General features: G+C 58.8%; 1 protein-coding gene across 4 annotated transcripts in view; it reads right to left on the bottom strand.

Moving 5' to 3' along the window:
• Nucleotides 1–309: 309 nt before the first annotated feature.
• The window catches only part of TOM1 (target of myb1 membrane trafficking protein), a 46,117-nt gene continuing 19,607 nt past the window's right edge, over nt 310–26,819 (bottom strand). For 3 of the 4 annotated variants that reach the window (XM_028490590.2, XM_028490591.2, XM_028490592.2), the window contains 15 exons: nt 23,314–23,398; nt 20,174–20,252; nt 19,060–19,209; nt 18,633–18,767; nt 18,377–18,526; nt 15,934–16,050; nt 13,226–13,359; nt 11,526–11,559; nt 11,028–11,121; nt 10,169–10,289; nt 6,156–6,231; nt 3,696–3,800; nt 2,298–2,357; nt 1,301–1,340; nt 310–1,222 (listed from right to left, as the gene is read on the bottom strand). In XM_028490590.2, coding sequence (XP_028346391.1) covers nt 1,068–1,222; nt 1,301–1,340; nt 2,298–2,357; nt 3,696–3,800; nt 6,156–6,231; nt 10,169–10,289; nt 11,028–11,121; nt 11,526–11,559; nt 13,226–13,359; nt 15,934–16,050; nt 18,377–18,526; nt 18,633–18,767; nt 19,060–19,209; nt 20,174–20,252; nt 23,314–23,398 — 1,535 coding nt within the window. In that variant the 3' untranslated portion in view covers nt 310–1,067. The remainder of the gene's footprint in view (nt 1,223–1,300; nt 1,341–2,297; nt 2,358–3,695; nt 3,801–6,155; nt 6,232–10,168; nt 10,290–11,027; nt 11,122–11,525; nt 11,560–13,225; nt 13,360–15,933; nt 16,051–18,376; nt 18,527–18,632; nt 18,768–19,059; nt 19,210–20,173; nt 20,253–23,313; nt 23,399–26,819) is intronic. The other variant, XM_024127451.3, reaches the window with a different exon arrangement.

Raw genomic sequence — 26,819 nt, 5'->3', positions numbered from 1 at the left:
CTCTGTGATCACAGTGCTACTGCTTCTGGGCAGGGGCCGGCCTGAGCGGGGACGGCAGCGTGAGGTGCTGAGGATGCAGATGCGTCACTCGTGGAGAGCAATGGGGCCACTTGGCAGGCAACTCGTGGCTGCAGCCTGTGCTGTGTGAGCTGCGGCTGGGTGCCCAGTCCTGCTGCCGCACCTGCCTCGCCTGCAGACGCCCAGCTCGTGGGCGGCCCCAGCCCAGCCCAGCCCAGCCCAGCCCAGAGGAGTCCCTGCCTCTGGTGAGGCCAAGAAGTCACCCCCTTCTGGAGACTGAACACTGCTAGCAGGGTGCTTTTCCACCTTTAATTGGGGATACAAAAGGCACCTCTCCCAGTACAAGAGGATCAACCAACAGGTGCGGGGGCCCAGTGCCTGGTGGAGCCCTGCGTGGGAGGAACAGAGGAAGGACGGAGGGCAAGGAAGTGGAGGTCGTGGGGGCCACAGGTGCCCCAGGCATCCCTGGAAGCCTCCCCTGGCGGCCTGGGCCTGGTGAGGTCTCCCCCAACCATGTGCAGCTTCATATCTGGACAGTGTGCGCTCAGCAGAGGGCCACACGCCCTGCCCTCAACAGCTGGCCAAAGCCTTCGGGCTCCAAGGCAGGGCCTGGGGAATGGATCTGAGGCTGCGACAGAAACTTCTGCTGTCCCCAGCCCACGGCCAGGCCTCGACTGTCAGTGTGGGCTCGGAAGAGGGCTCCTCTGGCCGTGGGTCCAGGGAGGGCAAGGGGGCCCACGCTGGGGCAACCAAGCAGCCGGCCTTGTCCGTTCCGGGGCCTACGGGGTCTCAGCAAAGTGGCAGTGGTCAGTTGGGGTGGGAGGGGAGGCAGGGGTGTCCAGGGTTCCAAAGTGCAACTGACCTGTTTCCCCAGTTCCTCCGGCTGCCCCCCACACCCCCAGGCAGCACGGCCCCAACCTCAAGGGGGAGAGAAGGGCATAGGTAACAAGCCACCCCCAAAGCAGCCGTAACACTGAAGGAGAGACAGGTCCCCGCCGCGGGGTGTGGGAGCAGCGGGGGCTCGGGCTGCAGGGTGCCAGACCCCACACTCATAAGGTAAACAGCACGTCGTCATCTTTCTGCTGGGTCTTCTTTCGAGGGGCACTGCCAGGTGGGGGACCCGGGGGCCCCGCGGCTGAGGGGCTGGGGAGGTTGGGCAAACGGTCGGCCACTTTGGCTCGTTCTTCCAGGAACTTGTCAAATTCTGGAGGAACGAGAGGGAGGCTGCGGTGGGCTCGGAGGCTGGAGCGGGGGAGGGGTGGGCAGGGCCAAGGTCTCCTACCTTCACTGGTGACGCCCTTGGGCTCCTCCGCATTGTTCCCCTGAGAAAGCAGAAGGTGAGGTTAGCTGCGGGCGCTGCGGAGCGGGCTGGGGCTCAGGCTGCTGACGCCGAGGGGACCAGACCTCGGCTCCACCCGTTCCTGAGCCCCAGGCCTTGGCCCGAGCCACTGGACTTCTCTGAGCCTCGGTTTCCTGCTTGGTGACACTCACAGGGCTGTGAGTGTAGGAAGCTGTAACAGAGGACTACTCGCAGAGGGCCAGGCGCAGGGCAGGGTGCCCGGTGGGCCCCTGACAATCGCTAGTCCCTTCCTCCCGGTGTCTAGGGGGATGGGCAGACCGGCCCCATGGTGGAAAGGCTGACACCCAAGCCTGCGGCCACGCATGCTCACGCTGGGGGCTGGGGGGCGGATAAGCCTTCACCCACCAGATGAAGCGGATGGACCTTCTCCTGCCCTTGGGCAGAAACATGGTCCAGGCCACTTGCAGAAGGCGGCCTCTGGGCCTGGAAGTGCCCAGGCACTTGGTCCTTGGCGCCAAGAATGGGGGGTGGGGTGGCAGATGCCGGGGAAGGGGCTCGGACGGGGGGCAGGGCTGACTGCCCCTGCCGCCCACAGCGGGCAGTGGGGCTCTGGAGACTGCCGCCCCCCACCGCGGCGTGGGACCCCTCGCAGCTGTCTATCAGCCTCCCGACCTGCACGAGGGCGCTGCCGAGCTCAGGGCTCCCGTGGTCCCGGCTGCCCTCGGCCCACCCCTGTCCTGCCCACGGTGGGGCCTCGACCGGCAGCAGGCTCGGGAAAGGGAAGGCTCCAGAGGCTGCGAGGGGTGCGGGGCCGGGCCCTCCTCTAAAGGGAAGACCCGGGGGGAGCGGCGGGGGAGGGGACACCAACCCTGCTAACGCTCTCTCCTCACCAGTTGCTCATCCTGACCCCACCCCCATCACCTCCTCATGAGACAACGGGAGCCCCGGGTCAGGTGGGCGAGGAGGGGGCCGGACTTACCACATCCGTGGACAGCCACTGCTCGATGTCCTCCATGAGGCAGGCCTGGGTGACGGGGATCTGGAGGGAAGGGCAGGGGGTGAGGCAGGAGGGCAGCGCGCCTCGTCGGTCTGGCGCCCACCGGCCGCGGCCTGGGGCAGTTGCCCACCCCTGAGACTCCTGCCTCATGCGACGGGGCCAGTCGGACCTGCCCTGCACCCCCGTCCCCGGCAGTCCCTCCAGGATGGCTCCTGCCCGGCTGCCTGGGACCCCGAGTTCTGCCCGCTGTGCCAGGCTGCGGGCAAGGGGGAGGCGAGGCCAGCAGGCTGAGCAGGGGATGGAGAAGGGCTCCTGAGAGCTGGAGCAGGGCCACGAGGAGAGATCGGACCCCCGGCTCCGACAGGCCAAGGGTGCGGGCTTGGTGCACAGGCCCAGGGCCGGGACCAAGCACAGATGCTCAGGGCATCTGACACAAGAATATTCACAGCGCAGGGAGCGGCCAGCCAGCAAGGCTGGGGCACGGGGCACGACTGCAGGCTGTCCCCCTACACCTCCGCAGACTCAGCGTTTGTGGCGGAAGGGGGCAGAGGTGGGCTGGGACAGAGGGAGGGGCCGAGACCACCAGACGAGGCCAGGCCGCTGGATCCCGAGGGGCTGCGGCTATGCACGGGGACATGGCGCTGTGGCTCCACCACACAGGCTCCTGCACAGGGGCGGGGGGCTGAGGGCTGGACTGGGGCAGGGCTGGGGCCTGGGGGCTTCCCACACGAAATGCATCTACAGCGGGAGAATCCAGCTGGAGGTTAGGGGCACAGACTCTGGGATCAGAGAGACCAGAGGCTGGCTGGACCCCTGCGACTCGGTGCAGGTTACTCAGCTCCTCTGACCCTCACTTCGCCCATCGTTACAGAGGATGACAGTACCTACCGTCCAGGTCCAAATCGCCGTGAGGATTAAACGAGAGGAGGGAGCTAAAGAGCTTAGCACAGCGCCCGGCACAGTGTAGGTGCTCGGGAAATGCGCTTACCACTTAGCTACTTTGGGAAACAGAGGGAGAGCGAGTCTTTCTCCAAGCAAAGCCAGGTCCGTCCCCAAGCCCCGTCCCCAGCACCGAGGGCCCCAGGGCGCAGCAGGAGCACCCAGAGAAGAGGCCGGAGCTGACTTCCCGGCGGCGGCAGCGGCAGCAGCGGCAGTGACTTCTCTGGGCTGCCCACCTCAGCTCCCTCAGGCGCAGGCACAGGCGCTCGGCCCAAGCCCATGGGAGCCCCGGCCGCCTCCCGGCTGCCACAGGGGCTGCCCGGGCTGTGCTCCCAGGGCAGCACCGAGGGGCCGTGGAAGCGAGAGCAGAAGGAGAGGGGCCGTGCTGGGCGGGCCCCGGCAAGCCCCCCGCTGCCCACCCTGCTCTCCTCTGGTTCTGACCGACAGTACCGCCTGGGTGGGCCCCTGCGAGCGTGCCCGGCCCCTCCTCTCCATGCCTGCTCTCCCCATCCAGTCACTGAGGCTCTTCTCGCCGCCGCCTCCCATCTGGCTGAGAGAGGGTCACGCTGAGGGTGGCGGGAAGGCCAGGCCAGGGCCCCCGGTGCGCTGGGGGCCTCCTCCAGCGGGGGCCTGCTGCCGCCTCAAGAGCCTCTGCGCGCGCGAGTGTGTGCGTGCGCGCGCGCCCATGCTTGTGCTGGGCTGGCGGGCGGTAAAAGGGGACAGGAAGCAGCAGAGGGCGTCTCCCTGTGGGGACTCCGGAGTCCCGGACGGGCAGGGCAAAGCTTCTCCCCTACTTTTCACCCCAGGGGTCCCTGGGGGAGGGGAGCTGAGCAATCCTGGGATGGTGGAGTAGGCAGCCATTAGCCCCCCACTGGTTCTCAGGGGGTTCTGATGGGCACCCAGGGTTAGAAGCATGGCTCTACCCGGTCCCCTCATGTTTACTGATGGGCAAAGAGGAGATCCCTAGGGCCCCAGAGCAGACCGACGGTGGAGGAAGCCTCGGGTCCTGGCTCCCAGCCCATCACCCTGTGACTGCCTTCCCCCCTGGACAGACCCAGCCCGGGGCCTGTCACATGCCGTCCAGCATCCCCACCTCCCAGGACTCATTAACCCCGAGGGGCAGCCACTGGCTGCCCACAGAGTCGGCACTTGATTCCATTCTGTACATTGCTGCCTGGGATCACGTTCTGACAACCGAGAGGGAGAAAGCCTTACCCCCCAGCCAGACGTAAGCACCTCGGAGCAGATGTTTTATGACCCGGTTTTAAGGAAGTCATACCCTGATTTGGTGGAAGTCACTTAAATCTCTCAAGTCGTCAGAGATGAACGAGCAGAACTTGACCAGCGCCTGCTTCTCAGCAGGCAGTGGTATGTGTGTGTTTCTGCCCCGTGGCCACCTGCCGGGCGGGGCAGCCGTCAGGAGACCTGCATCTAGTACTCCTCATGCCCTTGAGTTGCCGTGTGCCCCTGGGCAAGCGACACCCGTCCTGGGCTGCAGCGGTCAGCCTCCGCCCATGGGAGGTCAGGTGGTGTGGCAAGAAAGGGCTTCCCGAGTGTCCTGATTCATATGGAGTCCTGGAGCCAGAATGGTGGCCGGGGAGAGGCAGGCTGAGCAGCCAGGGGAGCGCCTCTGCTCTTTAGAGCTCTGCAGGCCGTCTGGGGTTCTCGTTACCAGCACTGGCGTCCAGGCTGGACAGACCAACAGCTGGGAGATCATGGGCAAACAACCTCACTTCTAAGCCGTGGTGTTCTCCTCTGTGAGCGGGAGAAACCACACTGCAGTGATGTAAAGGTTAAAAGCTTCACTGCGTGCCAGGCACTGTGCTAAGGGTGTGACATCTGTGGTCTCACTTAATCCCCCTCTGTAATTAACCCCTCATCTGTAAAAGGGGATACCTTAAGGGTTTGTGTGAAGACTCACTCAGTAAGCTGGGGACGCAGAGTGCTTAGCACAGGGCACAGGCCCAACAAATGACTGCTTACAAAGAAAAATGGTGGGAGGCTCTGAGACCGGGGAGTGAACGCGCTCTGCGTGGCAGCAGGTCCACAACGCACACAGGAGGCATCTGAGTCCTCGCTGGTCCCACCTCCACAGTGCTCCAGGTCTTGCCCTGTCTGACTTGGGAATGGCTCCTGGGATGCTGGGGACGCCTCTGGGGAGTCGCTGGGGATCCCTCCTGCACCCCCTGCCCCGCACCCCACTCCAGAAGACTGGGCAGCTTCCACGGCCTCCTGACCGCTCTCCCAGCTTCCAGGCTGGGTCCTTCTAAAATGGAAGCCAGATAAACGTTCCCCTCTGCTCAAGACTGCTCAGGGCTCCCACCTCACGTGACATAAACCCAGTCCCCTCCCAGTTGCCCCTCGGGCTCCGAGCACCCAGCCCCACCTCGGCCTCTGAAGCCCTACGCTGTCACCAACCCTCTGCCACGCTGTTCACTGCCCCTGCATCTCCAGCTCCCAGGTCCTGCACTTTCTAACCACCTCCCAAGGAGCTACTGGGCCCACTTCCTGGGACAGAAATTCTCTCTTCCCTAAAGGCATCCAGAAACAAATGCAAAGGTGCGAGAACTGTACTTGGAGCTCTCGCGGGGGGAGGGTCGCCCACAGAGCCTGCTCAGTGTGGGCGTGTGGCTGTCACTCCACACAGGCCAGAAGTTAAATGGAACAAAAATGGCACCCCTGGATGCCTCCCTGTGGCCTTAGGGTCTGTTCTCCCGTCCACCTCTGTCCACGCTCCTGCAGGTAACAGGTCTCTGGAGGGGCAGAGAGGCCGAATGCTGACTCAGCTCCCATGTGCCCTCTCACGCTGCCTGTTATAAAGCCCTGTGGGCACCGCTGGGCAAGCATCCCCGGCCCTCCTCTGCACAGGCCCCAGGGCGGCGGCAGGGCCGCTCTGCTTACCGCTCCGGTGCTCTGCTGCCGGGCATCCAGGGCTCCAGCCAGGCCATCTGTTGCTTGAGGGGCTTCGTATTTTACCCTGAAACACAGAGGCCACCGTGGCAATTACGTGCCGCCCTTGCCTTACCAGGCCTGCCAGCTGACGTGAGGACAGAGGCGGCTGAGTGGGGGTGAGCTGGACTCACAACGCGTGTGGACCCGGGACGCGCCTGGGCAGGGGCGGCGCAGACCCCAGGCAGGGCGCCACCTCCGCAGGCCTGCCTGAGGACGGTAGCAAGGGTCTCATTTCCTGCCTCTGGGAACGGGATCGGACGTGTGACCCGCATGACAGGCAGGGCAAGGCTGGAGAGGGGAGGGGAGGCGCTGGGGGCCAAAGACCAGGACCACCAACCTCCTGTGACCAGATCTGGCCAAACTCCAGGGATGAGAAATAGCCTCACTGACCCCACAGCCATAGAGAATTTGTATCTAGACCCTTTTCCGAGCTGCTCCCATTCCATAATTTCAGAAATCATGGTTCTGTCCAAGGCTGCATTTGAATGGGAGAATCCCATTCTGCAGCTGAAAACAAACGTGCAGACTGCGGGTGAGGAGGCTTCTGAATGTCCTCTGGGGGAGGCCGGCCGGCGGGTACTGGGAGGAAATCAGAGCTGACACCACAGCTTCCAGGCAGAGGAGGATGGGGAAGGAGGTGTCTGCGGTGTCTGAGGTGAGGTTCCAGGGGGAGCGAGAGAATAAACCAGGAGTGGGAGGAAAACCTGTGCTAACGAGGAGGCTGGGTGTCTCTCTGACTGCTACAGAGGGGACGTCCAGGGGAGGCTTTGGGGACTCAGCCCTGGCACTGGGAAAGAGCAGGGATCCTCGCCCTGAGCTGCTGGCGGAGAGGAGGTGAGACTGGGTCAGTCATTGAGGCACAGACGAGGGCACGGAATTCCAGCCTCAGCGGGAAAGCCGCTACGGATAGAGATGAGGGCTCTTCTTCCAGGTGGGGCAGGTTGGGGAGCATCTCACCCTCTGCTGGAGCCAGGGCTGCTCCAGCTCGAGGCTTCAGGAGCCGAGACCATAGCACGCGTGACTCTCGTAACGCCAACCTGCCCTCCTGGGGACTGGGTAGACTGGCACTTAAACAGGCCTCTTGAGTAAAAGCCCCAAATTCTCAGGCAGCCTCTCTGAAGAGCGGCCGTCCGCTCCTCCCACAGGACCTGGAGGCAGCCAGGAGAGTGTGCTCATCAGCGAGCTCACCGCCCCCCACGACTGGCGCCCACGCAAGTGGGCTGCGGCCAAGCCGAAGGCCGGGCAGTGGGCGGGGCGCCCAGCCCTTCCGGAGGGCAGCTTAGCACCCCTGGCTAATTGGGGCAACAAGAGCTGGCGAGGAGGAGATGCCAAAGCCTGAGCAGCGCATCCTGACCCGGGGAGGCCCGCTGACTCTGGGGTGGAAGTGGCCGTGCACCTAAGATGCAGTGGGTGCGCTGTGGCGAAAGGCAGGGACGAGGCATGTCCAGCCCCAGGAACGTACAGAAAATGACGATGCCATTCATTCAGAAGAACCATGTGTTCCTTCCTAATTACTCCCCACCACCTCGGCTTTTCCGTCTCTCTCCTGCTCTCATACAGCCCCCGAGGCCAAAGCCTGGCCATCCCTGGGGGCCGTGCCTGTAGCGGTGGAGCCCATACGATGCACACGGGACTGCCGGCCCTGTGCCCGGTGCAGGAGGGAGGAGGGCCACCCCTCAGGTGGTCTCGGTGAGGCTGGGGGGCAGGGACTGGACCCGGGGCCACTTGGGGTGACACTTGTCAGTGCTTGAAGAAGACACAGTGGCACTGGGGAGCAAGTGAGCGCGGAAGATGTTGAGGAAGAGAGCACCCTTGGGCTTCCCTGGTGGCGCAGCGGTTAAGAATCCGCCTGCCAATGCAGGGGACACGGGTTCGAGCCCTGGTCCGGGAAGATCCCACATGCCACCGAGCGACTAAGCCCGCGAGCCACAACCACTGAGCCCACGCGCCACAACTACTGAAGCCCGCGCGCCTAGAGCCCGTGCTCCGCAACAAGAGAAGCCACCCAATGAGAAGCCTGGGCGCTGCAACGAAGAGTAGCCCTCGCTCGCCACCTAGCCTGCACGCAGCAACAAAGACCCAATGCGGCCAAAAATAAAAATAAATAAATTTATTAAAAAAAAAAGAGAGCACCCTTGCTTCCGGCCAAACCTGGCTAAGGCGACCCTAACTGCTCACCCAGACGTCCCCATGGCTCTACCTGGCATCCTAAGTGGAAGAGCCTGGTCAGCTGGCGAGGCCGTGATTGGGCCAGCTGTGGTCGGCACAGGCCAGAGGGAGGCACGGGCCAGACACTCGGTGGGCAGAAGAGGTCTTGGCGGGTTCAAGAGCCCCAGGGTACAGGGCAAGGTGGGGAGTCCACAGGCCAGCCAGGTGACCAGGGCTAGAAGACCCAGCTGATGCATCAGAGAGGGACAGCCAGGCGTGCCGGCAAAGCAAAGAGGAGGCTCGGGCACACTCCCATCCCGCAGGGCGCTTTCGGCTGGGGTGGAAACCCCTCCCCCGGGAGGGCCTGCAGGAGGACCCATGACCTGAGACGGTGTGCGCTGCCCTTGCAGTAAGTCTTCCCTGGCCCCGGCATCTCACGTTCTCCCCTGTCTCTGACCCTTTGCACGTACTGTTCCATGGCCTGAAGTGGCCGCCTTGACCTCCCCACTGCGTGGTCCAGTCCTGAGCGCCCTCTGCAGAGCTGCACGCACCTCCTCCGAGTCCACGGTGCTGGGTACACCCCTCCAGGACGGCACCTGGCACTGCACAGCAGTGGTCCGCATGCATGTCGCTCCCCCCGTGAGGCTGCGGGCCCCAGAGGGCAAGCTTGGGGTGCGCTTTTCTCTGTTCTTCAGGACCCCGCTCCCCAGAGGAGTGACGGTGCAGCAGCAAACCTCAGCCAGGTTGGGGCTCTCAGGTAGGCTGCCCTCCAGGCTGCAAGTCCCACCAGACTCATTAGCCTGCAGCAACACAGCAGCCTCAGTGTGCCCCCAACTCCAAGGCGACCGTGAGCCACTGGTCCTGGAGCACCTGGGCTTGGGAGTATAGGCTCTGCCCCAGACTGGAGGTGCGGCTCACAGCGCAGGGCTGGTTAGGCTAGTGGTCAGGGCTGCGAGCAGCCTGTCAGGTTCCACCTGGATTGGCCAGGGTGGAGAGGGGATCCCTGGGCCCTCTGGAGGCCCATCAACAGTTCCCCAAGACACCAGAATGACCACTAGGGGGCCGGGGAGTCCACTGGGAAGGTCCCTTAATCCAGAGCTTTCCTTGGCTGTACATCCTGGTTGCCCTGGGGTTATATATGAGCAAAGGGCCGACAACAACCTCAAGCAAACTACTTCCAGCCTGTATGGAGCCGGTCCTGGGAAGCTGGCCCTGGTGGACACTTGGCCGCGTGCCTCGGCTGCTGAAAGCATCTCTCTGATGGAGATGGACAGTCCCAGGGAAGGACAGAAGCCCGGCTCCAGTGCAGAGCAGGCAGACTTGCATGGGGTAGCAGGACTTCTCTGGCTGGTTACAGGACAGCAGAAATGACTGGAGCAGCCCCCGAGGGCTTGGTACACAGCCTACAGTGCAGTGGAGAGCTGGGTTGGGCTGGAGGCACTGTGTTTTGGAACCGGACGGCCCTGGGTTCCCAACCTAGTGCCTCCAAACGTTAGCTGCCTGACCTGGGGCAAATGACCCAGCCCCTCAGTGTCTCGGTTTCCTCATCTGAGCGGATCATGTAAGATCCTGGCACCTAGCTGGTCATCAACCTACGGGCATCCCTCCCCCCATCCATCCCTGCCTGTAGGGCACAGGATTCCCCAGGCCTCGCAGGATTGGCTCGGGGGAAAGAACTCTGCTATCCTGAGAGGGTGCAGGCAGGGGCTGGTGTGCCCCCCCCACAAACTGGGCTCAGGGACCTGGAGAGAGGCCCTCCCCTGATAGGGGGCGACCCAAACTGCAGGGGCCCAGGGCGGGGCCCGGCCACTCACTCTTTGCGTTGGTCAGCCAGCGAGCTGCCCCGTGTCAGCGCAAACATGTCAAACTCATCTTCCAGGCGGCCAGAGGCCTCCAGAGACTGCAGGCCAGCCCTCACGCTGCTGGAGCCCAGGTCTGTGGGGACAGAAAGGCCACGTGAGGGGTCTGCCTGGCTGTCCTTGGACACTGAGCCGTGGCTGAGCTGCTCCCTGCCAGGCCCAGGTCGGTTCTGGAGAAGCAGCGTGGCCTGGAGTGGTGGCGGGGTCGGGGGGCGTACGGACGGGGCAGGCCACCTGCTGGCTGAGGGACCAGGGGCAAGTCACTTCCTCTCTCTCAATTACTTCCAAGGGCTTGGCATGAAGCAGGCAGCCAATAACGCTAATCGTAGTGACGACGGTGGCGATGGCTAACGCTTACCAGGAGTGCACTCCAGGCCTGGCCCTGGTCTGAGCCCGCTCTGTGCAGAAGCTTATCCAGGCCTCACGATGACCTGTGAGCAGGGCCCATTCCTGCCCCTGTTACAGAGGAGGAAAAGGGCCCAGGATGTCCAAGTGACGTGCCCAGGTTCACCAGATGATTCAGGCCAGGGAGAATTCACGGTGTTGATGGGAAATCACACAGCGGTGGGATTTCTGAGATCTGAGGGGGCTCAGGAGTTGTGGGACTGCAAGGGAGCGTCCCCTGTGTTTTGTCCTGGCCACTCAGCCTTGCAGGAAGATTCAGCACTGGACCCCGGCGAGGAGGGGTCTGGGCCAAGATTCTGCTGTTGGCACTCCAGCTGCAACTGTGTAACGGGACGGCACCCCCAGAGCTGCAGGGGTGCCCGTGGTATGTAAGGTACCCTCAGCCCAGAAACCCGCACGCTGCACTTACTCATTCCCGCCAGCTGGGACGAGAGGCTGCTGGTGGCTGCGGGGTCAGGGCCCATGTCGATCAGGTCAGCGGCCGCCTCGGCCTCACTTGGGGCCTGGGGGCAGGGGAGAGGTCACCTTCATCCTCCCAACCTGACCTGCAGCCTCATTCCCTTCTGTCTTGAAGCACTGGCGCCTTCATTCTTCGCCTGAGGATCTGTCACCAGCAATACCCACCCCGCCCCCCGCCACCTCGTCCCTGCAGCAGTGATTGGGGGTCAGGGAGTCTTTCTTCCTCCCCTTGGCCTATCTAGCTCAGCTGGAGGCCTGGGAGGTTCAGAAGACCCTGGGGCATCAGCTGGTGGCAGAATGTTATTTACCCTAATGGCACAATGACATAAAAACTTAGAAGGGGCCCTCTTGGAGATTCTGGCTAAGAAGGCACATCCCAACCAGGATACCTGGGGAGGGAAGTGAGCCCAGCCCTCTTTCCCAATAACACGGAGAAGCAGCCTATTACCTTGGCGGTCTGGCCTGTTCGGAAGCGTTCAAACCTACGAGACAGAAAAGACTTGAGTCAAGGAGAAGGACTGGGTGGCCCCTTAGCACAGCCAGGCCAGAGCTTTTCCCACTGCAGGTCTCAAAACCAACAGAGTGCGTCACAAACAGGGTGATGACACGGCCTGGTTTACCCTGGACGGATCCAGTTTATGCCTGCTGCCCCAGGGAAGTATTAGCAGGGCCCCTTTTTCACTTGCAAGTGTCCCAATTAGATTATCAATTATCTGGTCACCTTAGTCACCATTATCATTAAATAAACAACAGGCATAGACTAAAGCAGAAAAGGAAACGGGGGTGCGTGCATACAGCAAAGGTAAGTACTGTTTTTTGGAACTTGTTCGGTAACATACATTTGCGTGCGCGCGTGTGCGTGCGCGCGTGTGCGTGTGTGTGTCTCTAAAGCAGTGTAAGGAAGACACACCTCTCACACTGCTTTATAGAGCCACTTAAAACCGCCCTAGACAGGTCAAGGGGCTGGTGGGTAGACTGAGGACTTCGGTCTGAGGTCTGTTCCTGACCTGGCACTGTCCCTCACTGTGTGACCTTGGGTAAATCACCTCACTTCTGAACTTCCGTCTCCTGTCTATTAATAAGCGGGTGACAGTGGAACCTGCCTCCCAGGTGTGAGGATCAAGTGAACCACCAAACAAACTAAGGTCTGATGAATAGGTGTCAGAGGGGTCCCAGTCACCCCTAGATCGGGCCCTTGGGCCATCTCACGGCCCACACGGCAAATGGCAGGGGCTCTTAGTCCCACCAGGTCAGCGAGCAGGAGCTGAGGCCGGGCAGCCGTGGCCTGCCACGGCCCCGCCCCCTCACCTGATTCAGAATCACTCAGCAAGTGTTTGCTGATGGATAAAAACACGAAATGAACCAGGGGCTGGAGGCGGCTGGCATGACTGGTACCCTGTGCCAGACAGCCTGACCACCGAGCGCTTTACAGGCGTAACCGCACGGGCCCTCAGTTATCTACAAGGAATCATGAGCTCCGTTTTTCAGATTCAGAGGAAGCGTGGGGGACATCATTTCTGCAGGCCCAGCACCTCTCCCTGCCTTTGTAACAGCACCTAAGTGCTCTGGGGAGCTGCTCCCCGCCTTTCCTGTGATCCCAGCGGGACTGTGGTCAAGGGGGCCTGTCCCCTCCCACACCTGCGTCCCACAAGGACGCTGAGCCAATCAGAGTTTCTCTTGGGGAGCTGACTCTTGGACAGAATGGTACAAGGAGGGCAAGCGTTTAGAGCCCATGTATTCATGATGACACCCTGGGGTCATGGTTCAGGAGTTTCTGCCCCGGAGGCCCCTGAACTGCCCTGGCATCTGTCCTTCCTGCCCCACTGGGAGGCCTGACTTTTATTCTTTTTTGGATTCTGAAAGCTATCCATTCAATAAAGGCTGTTCTCCTAATGACTTCTTTTTCTGCTTAAGTTAGAAAGCTTAAGCTGTGATCCTGGATGCAGGGACGCAGGCGGCAGGAAAGGAGGTGTGGGGTGGAGGGCGGGCGCTCCTGCCTGCGCTGGATGAAGGCGGCTGAGGGCACACGTGCTGGGCGGCTGACCTGGTGTTTGAGAGGGAGATGAGGAGTCAGAGGGTGTGAACAGGGGAGAAGGGAAGGAAGAAGGTGGGGCGGCTGGCCCGAGGCGGGGCAGACAGTGGGGCTACCGTTCATGGCGCAGGAAGACGTTGTTGAGGTCGTCGTTGACGATGAGCAGCTCCTCGGTCAGCTGCTCATTGGCGACGCGGGGGATGAGCTCCAGGACCCGCTGCTGCATGGCCCGGCACGTCCGGTTGAGCTCCTGCCGGGGGAGGAAGTGAGACAACCACGGCTGCTGGACCCGGAGCGAGGCCGTCTCTACCGGACGCCTGGTCCTGGGAGCACCTTGGAGGTGGAGAGGTTTCTAGACTGGACTTCAGGTTGCACAGAACAGCTTCTGGGGTTCTATGGACGAGCACTGGCGTCTCATTTCTAAGTGTTTAGCACACAGGAGACGACCAACATGGGAGCCGTGCCGTGGGTTTAACCTGGCTGTGTGGACCTCAGGATGAAGCTCCTGCCCTCACCTCCGCTTCGTGGAAAAATCAAGACTGCAAGGTGGCTGGTGGAACACCTGCCACTTCTCTGGGTGCACTGAGGTTTTTTGTGACCAAAGCATAAAAAATAAACTGGATGATCCAACTACTATCCCGACTCTGAATGTTTGCCTCATTACTCTAATTTCTTTTTTAATGCTTTTTATTTTGGAATAATTTTAAATGGACAGAAAAGTTGCCAAGATAAGACAGCACAGGGGTTCTTGTAAACTCTTCACCCAGCCTCTCCTTAGTTTGGCATTTGTCAAAACTATGACATTAATGTGGGTACAATGCTGTTAACTAACTACAGACTTTATTCAGGTTTTACCAGTTTTTCCACTAACGTCCTTTTTTTCTCTGTTCCCACATTGCATTTAGTCACCACTGTCGCCAACTGACTTTTAATCAGTTAGTGTTATGTATTTAAACTTATTTGGGAAAAAGAAAAAAAATTAGAAGCCGAAGAATTTACAGGCTTTTAATTTGTAGGACTGAATGTTTCCATCCTCAGGTGCCTGCCATCAGGTGGACAGGGGCCCGGGTCACGGTCCTGAGGTCCCAACAGATGGTCGGGCACTGCTGACTGTGGCCACGCGCCAGCACTTTTCTCCTGGCATCAGGAAGACCACTGATTTTGGTTTTTTTCAGACCCTGCTGCCCCCGCCTCCCCCCAGGTCAGACCCTCTCCCGGGATTTCCTCTCTCGCCTGAGCGTGGGGCAGGGCAGGCCCAGGGGACTTCCAACATCCTGCGGGCCTCCCCCGCTCCCTCCATGACCAAGCACACCGCAGCTTTGTCCCTACTTCCTTTCCTGCCCCTCTCAAGAGCAGAAGAGCAGCTGGTGGAGCCAGGGTCCTGGGTTCATACCCCAGCTCTGCTGCTGGCCAGCCCTGTGACCCTGGGGGCATCCCATGACCTCTCTTTGCCTCAGTTTGCTGACCTGGGATGTGAGGCTAACAAGAGTACCTACCTCATGGGGGGGGAGGGTGAGGATTAAGTGAGTGAACGTATATCACGTGTCCACATCAGAGCCGGGCACACAGGACACGCTCAGTGTGCATCAGCTGTCCCTGTGTCGCCCCTGCCTGCCAGCCAGCCTTCTGAGTCCCCCAGACCCTCATACCCGCAAGGCCTTGGCTTGGGACACCCCAAATTAACTGCGCTACAGCAATCCTGACGCTTCCCAACTCACTCAAGCTTCTGTCATTTATTCTTTCTTTAAAAAAAAAAAATTTTTTTTGTTTGTTTATTTTTGGCTGTGTTGGGTCTTCGTTGCTGCACGAGGGCTTTCTCTAGTTGCAGCGAGCGGGGCCTTCTCTTGTTGCGGAGCGCGGGCCCTAAGCACGCGGGCTTCAGTAGTTGTGGCACTTGGGCTCTAGAGCACAGGCTCAGTAGTTGTGGGCCTAGCACGGGCCTAGCTGCTCCGCGGCATGTGGGATCTTCCTGGACCAGGGCTCGAACCGGTGCCCCCTTCATTGGCAGGCAGACTCCTATCCACTGCGCCACCAGGGAAGCCGTCATTTATTCTTCATATTCGTGTGTTCACTCAACTGTGAGACTCCGACTTCCCTCCCCTCCACCCTGCCTCCTGCCCCCACCATAAGTTAAGGACCCCGGAGCAAGAACACTGTGTCAGCTTGGTCGGGCCCAGAGACAGAGAGATGAGCACAACCCAGCCTCGCCCTCCAGGAATGAGAGGCCCAGCAGGAATGACACAAAATGAGACGATCATACCAAGCCCTCTGTCCCCTCACGGGTTCAGGTGACTCCTGGGCCTCGGGGGTCCCTAGCTTTCTTGCCACGTCTAGGATTGACCTCTGTGGGGAGGGTGGCTTTCCCCACACACAACCCCTCACTCGAGTGGGGCCCCAGCTGGGGGTGGCACCCTGGGGATATCACGTGACATACGGGAGCCCCAGCCTGCAGATCCCAGCTCAGGCCTGCCTGCTAAGTTTCATTTTCTGAAAGGTGGACACCTCACCTTCCAGCTTTTCCTCAAGACCACTGATGGGGAGCTATTTGGAACCAGGCACAGGGAGGGTGTTTTACGTGCAAAGCCTTATTTAATACTCATGTCAAACTTGTACCACAAAAGCAAACTTACCGATGAGGAAACTGAGACAAGAGGGGCTATTTTGTTCAGACCACCAAGTGGTAGAGCCCCGAGTTCCAATCTGATGGGGCACGAAGTCCCTGGCTTTATCATCTCCCATTGTGACCAAGGGGTCAGAGTCCACCATGGAAACCACTGTGGCGGTGGCGGGGCAGGGAGGCTGAACCGGGGCGGCTGCTCCTCACCTGTAGCAGCTCCAGGTCTGCCGGCTCCGCCTGGGTGGGCACGAGCTCCGTCAGCATCTCCGACATCACCCTCACGTTCCCACTCACCATCTCCAGCTCACTGCGCAGCTTCCCGATCTGGAACACATGGTCGGGCCCGCTGAGAGGGGCCGGGGTCTGGAGCCTCTGACCCTCCTGGGACACAGCCTGGCACTACCAGCCCGACCTGCCGGCACCCTCTCTAGGCTCCTGGGCCACAGCCCTGCGCCAAGAGGCCCATGGTAGGCTTGCCCTCACCCCGCTGACCCCCTTACAGAGATGTTAGCAACTGTTACAGGGCGCCCAGTGCAGGGAGAGGCCGGGAGGAAGGAAGCTGAGGGTGGAGGCGGCCCTGAGTGTGGCTGGAGGGCTCTGGCATCTCCTGGGTGCTTGGCGTCTAACAAGGCCCTGGAGGGGAGTTCCCCTGAGGGGAGAGGAGGTAGGCCTCCCTCCTAGGAGGGCCCGGTTCTGTCTTGCTCCTGGTCCGCTTTGGTGCCCCAGACTCTTCCAAGGATGAGACCCAGTGCCGCCCCCCACCCTGAGTATGAAGCTCAGACTGAGCACTCGTTAAAGGGACGTGAGCAGGTTTTCAACGATCAGAGGGGTCCCAGTCTTGGCTTGGGGAATAGCTGTAAATCGAGTCGCACAGTCTCTGCACTCAGGTGAGGTGGTGAAGGGCCCCTGCTGCGGCATCTCGTGCGGTGGGCTCCGCGGGGCGTTTCCTGTCCTCATGCACAACGTGGACACTGTGAATGTCCAGGAAGGGACCAGTGTGGACGTTCCCAAACCTGATCTAGTTGATGAACCCTTTGATCATGGGCTACCTCACGGGTCTAGGATTTAGCAGCCTACATTTTGGGAAATGCTGGTGCATTCTCAGTTGGCTGAACCAGCTGATTTCAGAATCAGTGTCACCATATAAATTCACGGCGCCTGCCTGTGAGGGCAGCTACCATTTTGATCACCTCTAAGGCCCAAGCACTTAATGTATGTTGCTACTTAACCTTGACCATAGTCTCATGAGGAAGGTATCACTGCCCAACCCTTACAGATGAAGAAGTGGGAGTGCAGACACAGGCCCACTACGGTTTGCCAGCAGCTTCCAGACCCGTAAAACATTTGGTACATTTGGCCTGTTTAACAAACGCTCCTGGCAGAAGCAAGGGAAAAACAACTGATCACAAACCCAGAGTGTCCAGGTCAGATGGGACCTAATTACAAGGAGTCTGGGAGTTACATCAGTGCTGCCTGAAAGCCTTAACGTGTCCCAGGAGACAGAAGGGGACTCTGAAATTAAACAGACTACTCGGTCTTGTTTAGCAAGAACCTTCTTCCACTGGACATAATCAGAGTCTTAATCCACACAGGTGCCAGACTTCAGGCAAATTGGTTAAAATTATAACCAGGTTAGATCAGTTTTGGATCACAGGGTGATTTTACCACTTTTATGCACTTTTAATTATTGGGCCTGTTAGGAAAACTTTTCTAGTAATGTTATTTGTAACTCTGGGGGTTGATTTCATAACTTGCTGTAAGTACAGAGGTTTCTCTTTAAATAGGTTTGGGTATGAAAGGCTGTTGGTAAGTTTATTTGTTTGTTGAGACCAAACGATACCGTAGAAGTTTGTAAAACCTCAAAAGTGGGCACCCCCAGTGTGCAGGCTTCGAGCAACTCCGCCATCCACAACTAAAATGACCGCGCGCCCAGGAATGCCGGTCATGGCTGTGGACGTCCCTCGGAGGGCAGCAGCTAAGGCCGCCACAAACTGCTCGAGGCCAATGCGCAGGGCGCTGGCCTCACTGGCAGGAGGGAGGGGCTGAGGGACAGGCGGCCTGGTCTGAGGAGGGCAGTCCTGCAAAGCTACTCACGGGGCCCCAGAAAACGAGGCCCAGGCCCGGCCTCCAGGATCTTACGCTATGCCTCAAACCTTCTTCTTGGGGCTTGGTGGGAAGCCTCATGGTGCAAGGCAAGGGTTTACATTTTTTCGATACAGATGTTTTAGAACCGTTTTTAGCAAGAACCTCTGTCCAAATGAAATCTTACGTGAGACCCTGAGCAAACCCCAGCAAGGAAGTGGAGCTGCTGCGGCCGAAGGGCTGCTTGCTGGGTGCTTCCTCTCCCTGGAGCTGCCCGCAGGGCTCCACGGAGGGCAGAGTTTGGAGAAGGGCCCAGGTGCAGGACAGAGCCTGCCTGGAGTCAGATTTGCGCTTGAATCCCAGCTCTGTCTCTGCTGAACTGTGTGGCTCTGGGCAAGTGAACTGATCTCTCTGAGCCTCATCTCCCAACAGGGAGGATGACACATGCCCTGTGGGGCTGCCCTGAGGACTGGGCAGAGTAATTTCCACACTGACAGGGGCCCGCCCTGACAGGGGGAGGGGGAGGCCCACGTCCTGACCTGTGTGGCTACGGCCCAGGCTTGTGTACCTGCTCGGCGGTTGGCGTTATGGGTGTGTCGCTGGGGAGCAGGGCCAGGGTGGGCAGCGGGGTGGTGTGCTGGCCGGAGTCCCCGTGATGACTGGCATCGGTGCCCACAGAAGAATTCTGTCCTGACGGGGTCTCTGAGCTGAACACGGTCTAGAAGGCAACCAGCTGAACGAGTGAGGCTGGCAGGTCAGGGGCCACCAGGAAGCAGCGCCCCCTCTGGGGGTGACCCCCGCCGCCCCTCCCCACTGCTCCTCACCCTCTGGGGCGTGTGGATGGGGGACAGCATGTCCAGGTCGGTCATGGGGAACTCCAGGCCCTTCCTCCGCAGGTCCTCGTAGACAGCGACCACACCTGTCAAGTCGGGCGAGCTGCGGAACGCGTCGGCCCAGGACTGAGAGGGGACAAGGGGACACGGCCGGTAACCACTGCTCACCGGCTCCCCTGCGAGCCTGCCTGCCGGCCCCCAGGGAGCGGAAATTCCCTCCTGGACTCGCTGGTCCTTTGGCGGCATCACCTGGACAGCCGGCTCCACAGCAAGGCCCTCAGCCAACAAGCCTCTCCCCGACCCCCCGGCTCAGAGGTCCCGTCAGCAGAGGAGCGAGACGGACCCAAGAGAGCAGACGAGAGAGTAGCACTGGCGGGGGCACCTTCCTCCCGGCCCGCCCCCGGCCACCCGCGCTCACCTGGATGAGGGTGAGCACCTTGTCGTGCACGATGGTGGGCGGGTTGTTCTTGGGCAGGATGGTCCTCACCAGCACGCCCTCCACGAAGTCCTGGCTGGCCACCAGCACGTGGAAGCGGTGCCCGCAGTTCTTGACGCAGGTTTCCAAGACCTGGAGGCCGTGCGGTGCCCGTGAGCACCCAGCAGAGGAGCGGGAGCGCCCGGGACCCCACCCTCACACCCCAACCATGTCCCAGTGGGGAGGCCCAGCAGAGGATGCAGCTTCCTGAAGTGAGACCCAGAACACGGAGGGGCGGGGACGACACCAGATTTGGCAGCCGGTCGGCCGGGGTGGGGAGCGGGCCTTGGGCGGGCAGAGGGCCGAGCGCTGGCTGGAGGCCCCTGGCTGAGTGGCTCTGGTGCCCACAGAACCCTGTCCCGAGGCTGTCTCTGAGCTGAACACGGTCTAGCGGGGAGGTGGCTCTCCAGGTGTAAACCAGAGAACTTTCGATCGAATGGTGACTTCGCGGCCTGGGACAAAGGCGCCCAACTTCCCTCCCCGCTGCTGTCCCCGCTGCTGTCCCTCTACTCCCGGGCAGGAGCTGCCTCTGAGCTTCAGCTGAGCGTACGGGTCCAGATGTAAGTGCTGCCACGGGGGAGGCGGAGGCAGAGCGCTCCTGTCCCCACTCCCCAGCCAAGCCCACCCTTCCTGCCGGGCTGCCCGCTCCTGCCTGGCCCGCCCTGCTGTGAGCAAGGACTGTCCTCAGCCTCTGGCATTTGCTTTATGCTCATTTTTCAGGGCCAGTTAGGCCAAGTGCCAACTGGAACCCAACTTGGGTGCCGCCCCCCAGAGGCCTGGGTGCACTGAGCTTCTGCATCACCGGCAGGTCCCCTGCCCACGTGTCCCATGACGGGCCCTTGAGGGATGTGGGCCTCAGTGTGTCTGCTCCCTGCACCGGTAGGTTAGACAGAACTTTTCCAAATAGCCTCTCTTGCCACTCCTCGTTGGCCAGCCGTGTAGACGGGACAGTGCTTTGCCCACAGCCCTTGAAAGAGGAGCCCCAGGGAGGCTGGGCGTCCTGCTGGGCCCCCGGGGGACTGTGGTCCTGCCGTGGAGGGAGGGACACGGCACTCACCGTGAGAGCCAACATCACCTCGTGGAAGTTCTTGTTCCCCACGATTCTCTTCTTCACGGCTCGGAAGGCATCTTTGGGACTGGGCAGAAAGACACGAGGAAGGATGGGCTGAGGCACGGAACCTCCTCATCCAACAGAGGAGGCTGCGCGCCTGAGGTCAGGAGGCGCTGGAAGACGGAATGGCTCTTCTTTACCCGGCTCCCTTGGTCCCGCCCTGTTGTGTGTGCCCAGGTTCTAACCACATCAGAGTCATCCTGTCCCACCAAAATCCTCAGCAGATGACGGCTGCTTGGCAGGGATTCTCAGTGTGCAGTCTCTGGACACCTGCACTAGAACCCCTTAGTGGGGAGGCGTGAGTGCTTGTTAAGCATGCGGAACCCCAGACCCGACCCTAGACCCCTGAAGCAAGCTCTCAGGGGATCTGCATGCCCACCGTGCCCCGGGGCTTTATATGCATTAGTGAAGGTTAAGCACCAATAAGCTGCAGGCACAGAGTTCTCGTGCCCCATCCTGGCCAGCTCCTCTACTCACCCCTGTTTCCACCCAGGCCTTATCAGGCACCAGATGTGCCCACACCAGGCTGGGTGCTGGGACGCACTGGTGAATAAGACCTCTCGGCCCTGCTTCAAGGATCACATGTTCCAGGGAGACCCACCTAAGGGAGGGAAGCAAGCAGGTCCCGAGGTAAGAGCGAGAGTGAGCGTGTGAGTGTGGGCTGGTGGGTGGGTGCCGGAGGTCAGGGAAATCTTCTCCCAGGAGGTGGCGCCACAGCTAAGCGTGAAGGATGGGATGCAGCCAGCTGCGGGGAGCAGGGGACGCGGTTCGGTGGAGGCAGGAGCCTGGACCAGGGCCCGGGCGGGCGGGCGGGCGGGGAGGAGATGAAAGGAGGCCGCCGAGCGTTGGGGGAAGGTGGAGGGAGGGGCTGGGGAGGCCGCGCGGTCACGGTGGGGAAGGGGAGCCGGCGGCAGCCTGCTCTCCCCGCCCCATCGGTAACTCCACTGACGCCCCCAGGCCTGCCGCCTGCACCCTTGCCGCTCAGCCCTGTACAGGGGAAACCCACACTGCCCGGACTGCCCTGGCCTAGGAGTCTTTGTGGCCCCCCCAACTTCCACATCTACCGGGTAGAAGCCTCGCCCATGGCGCTTTCCCAGTCCTCTGTCTCCTGGGTGCACTGACCCCGGGACTGCCCGGCTAGAGAGGATGCTCCCTGGAGGTCAGGAGTGGCGTCCTCCTCTGACACTTTGCCTCCCCAGAGCCCAGCACGCTGCAGGAGCTCAAGCAACACTTCTTAGGCCTGGGAGGGCCTGTCCTGCTGTCTGCTGGGCATCTGTCAGACTGTCAGTGCCAAATCCATCAAGGGCAAGTCGACAGAGTCGGGAACCCTGACATGACATGGGCCCCCCGACAGGAGTGAAGGCGGCAGGCAAGGCTTTCTGGAAGAGACCTGCATGGGGGTGGCTGTGACGGAGTTGACACGAGGGGTGAAGGGCCACGGCCCCTGACGGGGTGGGACTCTGCCCCTGAAGTGTGAGGACGCTTTTCAACCCAATGCCCTGGGGCAGCTCCTCGCCCTCCGGGCTCCATCTCAGGGGAAGGTGGCTTCTATTCCTGGCTTGGCCACTCCCCTGTGGCCACGTCAGCTCTCTAAAGGGACTTGTCTCCACTCCTTACAGAGTGACCCAGAAGTTCTGGCCTGTGTGCCACTACTGTGGGCCTACCGTGTGTCTAGTACTCTGCTAGGAGCACAGCACAACGTGGGTGGCACGGAGGCCACACACAACCCAAGGCGGGAGTGGACAAGAGACTAAAGCTTAGATGATAAGCTCCGTGAGGTCTAGGGTCACATCTGCCTTGCTCCCTGCTGGGTCCCCTGGGCCTCGTGCAGAGCCTGGAACCCAGGAGGTGCTCAAATCAATAGCACCTGAAGAAGTCTGACCCCAGTTCTGCCGACATTTACAAGGGAGATGGGGACTTGCTTCTCCAAGGACACAGCAGTGACTTTCAGCCCCGACATTCAAGAGGCTCCGTGAGGTCTTCTGCTTCAGTCTTCTCTCTTGGTGGCCCTGCTGCCTGCCCACCACTCTCACCCCCAACACATGAGTCCAGATGCAGGAGGGCGTGTCCCCTCCCAGCGCCTCGGCAAGCCCATGGCACACGGCTGGGGAGCTGGAAGGTTCTGGCAGCGCCCGTGCAGTCCTAATTGGCCTTGACCGTGTGCTGCAGACTCCCACAGCCTCCTCAGGCTCTGAGCTGGGTGCTGCCTGTCTGCTCCCTCCACACACAAAGCACCACGTGGTGAGAGGAACCCTCGTAGGGCAAAGGGACCATCCCAGTGAAAAACGGGGAGAGAGCTGAGACCCTGCTCCAACTGCTGAGCCAGTTTTTCTGGAACAGAGGCCTCACCTGGCGCTTCCTGCTGGCTGTGGTCATCACACCCCTCCCAGCCCTTCCCTGGTATCTCCTGAGAAGGACAGTGACCCTGCATCCATCCCCTCTCTGCTCTCCTCAGGGCCTTGAGCAGATTGCTGGAAGGACCGAAGAGCTCTGTCTCTGAGACAAAGACCCAGAGAGGTAAAGTGATTTGCCCAAGGTCACACCGCTGGCCAGAGACGCAGATCAGAGCCCAGGAGCCAGGACCACGGCGCTTGCCCCACACCACGTCTCTGGCGGGGCTGCCTGACCCCAAGCAGGATGCCGGGACCCGAGCACCAGAAATGCTCGGCCAAGGCTAACCTTGACCAGCCTCTCGGTTCCACTGCACGTTTACTCCCCTCCCTGGGACCATGACCCTCCCTGCTGGTCTCAGATCTTAAGGAAACGAAAGTCTGTTCTTGCTCACTGGGGAAGCTAGGAGTCCCTGCTGCACAGTCTAGCCCACGGCATGCAGATGGGGCTTGGGGCTTCCTCCTAATTCTAAGAGCTGCCAGCTGGCCCTGTCCTAGGAAGATGCCGTCCAGGTGACGTCCTAGGAAGGGCCAGTCGACTGCACTGCTGCTGCTGGGTGGGCCGCACACCTGATATCTCTGGCCTTCTCATCCATTTGATGAGACAGTCAGACTAGATTGTGGTTCCGAAACGTTTAAGACGCGCGCTGTTGTGGCCGCCCCGCCGGCGTCCCGCCTCGCCCCGGGGGTCCTCACCCTTCCTCAGTCTCATTGATGATGTCGCAGATCTCCATGTTGAGTGCCCAGTTCTCGCTCTGCAGGGAGCCATCTGTAGCTTTCTCTGAGGACAAGAAACCACAGGTCACACAGGTGTGTGGGGTTCCCAGATGGGCAAACGCAGCGGGAGTGGGGAGGACCATGGATGCTTTCTGGGCACCCGAGATGGGCCAGGCACCATATAAACGGTGTCACCTTCATTGCCCCATTTCGTCACTTAATTCTTATAGTAGCCATGCAAGGCTGGGGAGGAAGCCATGGCTGAGTCTACCAGATGGCTGAGCGGGACACGGATTCAGGGGGCCTGGCCTTAGAGTGCTTGTTTTTGACATGACAATATAGAGACAGGGTTTTGTTTTAGATTTGTAAATAAATGTTCCCTCTTGACCCTTTTATTATCTTTTGACTTGGAAACCATTCACACGGTTCAAAATGTAAAAAGCTCCAAAGAGGCATCGAGTGGAGAGGAAATCTACCGGCCCCCCCTGCCCCCAGCTTCCTCTTCCTGGAGCCCCCAGTTTCCTCTCAAATCTCCCAGAGTTATTCTTTACCTCCAAAGCCAAGGACAAAGGGTTTTAAATCCCGACTCTGTTACCAACAGGAGGCCTGGCCGTGGTCTTCCTCTACAAGCTAGCTTGTCTATAGATGGGTAGAAGCGCCCCGGGATGTCTGATGATGCAAACCAGGCATATGCATGGTACTTGGTGCAAAACAGGTACTCAGTGGGTGGTGGGTCTTTTTTTTTTTTTTTTTTTTTCCAATTGAGGTGAAAGTCACACAACATAAAATTAACCATTTTAAAGTGAACAGTTCAGTGGCATTTAGTACATTCACAATGCTGTGCAACCGTCCTGTCTATCTGGTTCTTGGGTGAGGTCTCCAGGCCAGGAGTCACTACGAGATTCTCCAGGCCTGCTGAGGCCACAGTCAGTGGCCCTTTGCTGTAAGATCTCCTCAGTGCTGGGACCCGGCTGCCTTTCGTGTGCTCTAGTGTGAGAGGAGGTGGGTGAACAGTGAACACGGGAACAGAACATACTATAGGACATTCAAAAACGTTCTTTAAAATCGAAGTGCTGGGGCTTCCCTGGTGGCGCAGTGGTTGAGAATCTGCCTGCCGATGCAGGGGACACGGGTTCGAGCCCTGGTCTGGAAAGATCCCACATGCCACGGAGCAACTGGGCCCGTGAGCCACAATTACTGAGCCTGCGCGTCTGGAGCCTGTGCTCCGCAACAAGAGAGGCCGCGATACTGAGAGACACAGCCATAAATAAATAAAAAAAAAAAAAAAAAAAAAAAATCTAAGTGCTGGGACTTCCCTGGTGGCGCAGTGATTAAGAATCCGTCTGCCAATGCAGGGGACACGGGTTCAAGCCCTGGTCTGGGAAGATCCCACATGCCGCGGAGCAACTAAGCCTGTGCGCCACAACTATTGAGCCTGTGCTCCACAGCCTGCAAGCCACAACTCCTGAAGCCCGGGCGCCTTGTTGCTCTGCAACAAGAGAAGCCACCACAACGAGAAGCCCGTGCACTGCAATGAAGAGTAGCCCCCGCTCACCGCAACTAGAGAAAGCCCACGCACAGCAACAAAGTCCCAAAGCAGCCAAAAAAAAGCCAAAAAACAAAAACCGAAGTGCTGTCCTTGTGTTCACATCACCCACTTTCCCTGACCTCTCCATCTTCTAGATTCCATCCTCATGCAGACCTGACGTTAAAACGAGTTCCAACTGGACACAAGATGCCGTACAAGGAGGATGCAGAATCCGTGTCTCCTTACAACTAGGGCACTTACCAGGCACTGGTGGGGGAACCACAGACACCTAAGGGGACGGGAGGAACCCCCAGTGACCGGCTTGCGGGATCTTGGTTCCCAGGCTGGAGGTTGGGCCCAAGCTCCTGTGATGGGAGCTCCGAGTCCAAACCGCTGGACTAACAGAGAACCTCAGACCCCAGGGAATATCAATCGGAGTGAGGCCTCCCAGAGGTCCTCATCTCAGCACCAAGACCCGGCTCTATCTAACTGCCAGCAAACTCCAGTGCTGGACGTCTCAGGCCAAACAACCAGTAAGACAGGAATACAGCACCACCCATCAAAAACAAAAAAAATGAAATGACAAAAAAATTTTTACAGATGAAGGAGCAAGGTAAAAACCTACAAGACCAAATAAATGAAGATGAAATATGCAACCTACCTGAAAAAGAATTCACAATAATGATAGTAATAAGATGATCCAAAATCTCGGAAACAGAGCAGAGAAAATACAAGAAATGTTTAACAAGAATCTAGAAGAACTAAAGAGCAAACAAACCGTGATGAACAACACAATTACTGAAATTAAAAATACTCTAGAAGGAATCAATAACAGAATAACTGAGACAGAAGAATGGATAAGTGAGCTGGAAGGTAAAATGGTGGAAATAACTGCCAGGGAGCAGAATAAAGAAAAAAGAATGAAAAGAAATGAGGACAGTCTCAGAGACCTCTGGGACAAACACTAAATGCACCAACATTCGAATTATAGGGGTCCCAGAAGAAGAAGAGAAAAAGAAAGGGCCTGAGAAAATATTTGAAGAGATTATAGTCGAAAACTTCCCTAACATGGGAAAGGAAATGGTCAATCAAGTCCAGGAAGAACAGGGGGTCCCATACAAGATAAATCCAAGGAGAAACATGCTGAGACACATCAAACTATCAAAAATTAAATACAAAGAAAAAATATTAAAAGCAGCAAAGGAAAAACAACAAATAACATACAAGGGAATCCCCATAAGGTTAACAGCATTTACGCACCCAACAAGGAGCACCTCAATACATAAGGCAAATACTAACAGCCGTAAAAGGGGAAACTGACAGTAACACAATCATAGTAGGGGACTTTAACACACCACTTTCACCAACGGACAGATCATCCAAAATGAAAATAAATAAGGAAACACAAGCTTTAAATGATATATTAAACAAGACGGACTTAACTGATATTTATAGGACTTTGCATGCAAAAACAACAGAATACACTTTCTTCTCAAGTGCTCATGGAACATTCTCCAGGATAGATCATACCTTGGGTCACAAATCAAGCCTTCGTAAATTTAAAAAATTGAAATCGTATCAAGTACCTTTTCTGACCACAACGCTATGAGACTAGATATCAATTACAGGAAAAAAATCTGTAAAAAATACAAACACATGGAGGCTAAACAATATGCTACTAAATAACCAATAGATCGCTGAAGAAATCAAAGAGGAAATAAAAAAATACCTAGAAACAAATGGCAATGAAAACATGACGACCCAAAACCTATGGGATGCAGCAAAATCAGTTCTAAGAGGGACATTTACAGCACTACAATTCTACCTCAAGAAACAAGAAACAACTCAAATAAACAAATCAATAAAACTAAAAGCCAGTTCTTTGAGAAGATAAACAAAATTGATAAACCATTGGCCATACTCATCAAGAAAAAAAGGGAGAAGACTCACATCAACA

This window comes from Physeter macrocephalus, chromosome 6 (genome assembly GCF_002837175.3).
Source record: "Physeter macrocephalus isolate SW-GA chromosome 6, ASM283717v5, whole genome shotgun sequence".
Classification (NCBI taxonomy): Eukaryota; Metazoa; Chordata; class Mammalia; order Artiodactyla; family Physeteridae; genus Physeter; species Physeter macrocephalus.
This window is presented reverse-complemented; position numbering and strand designations above follow the sequence as displayed.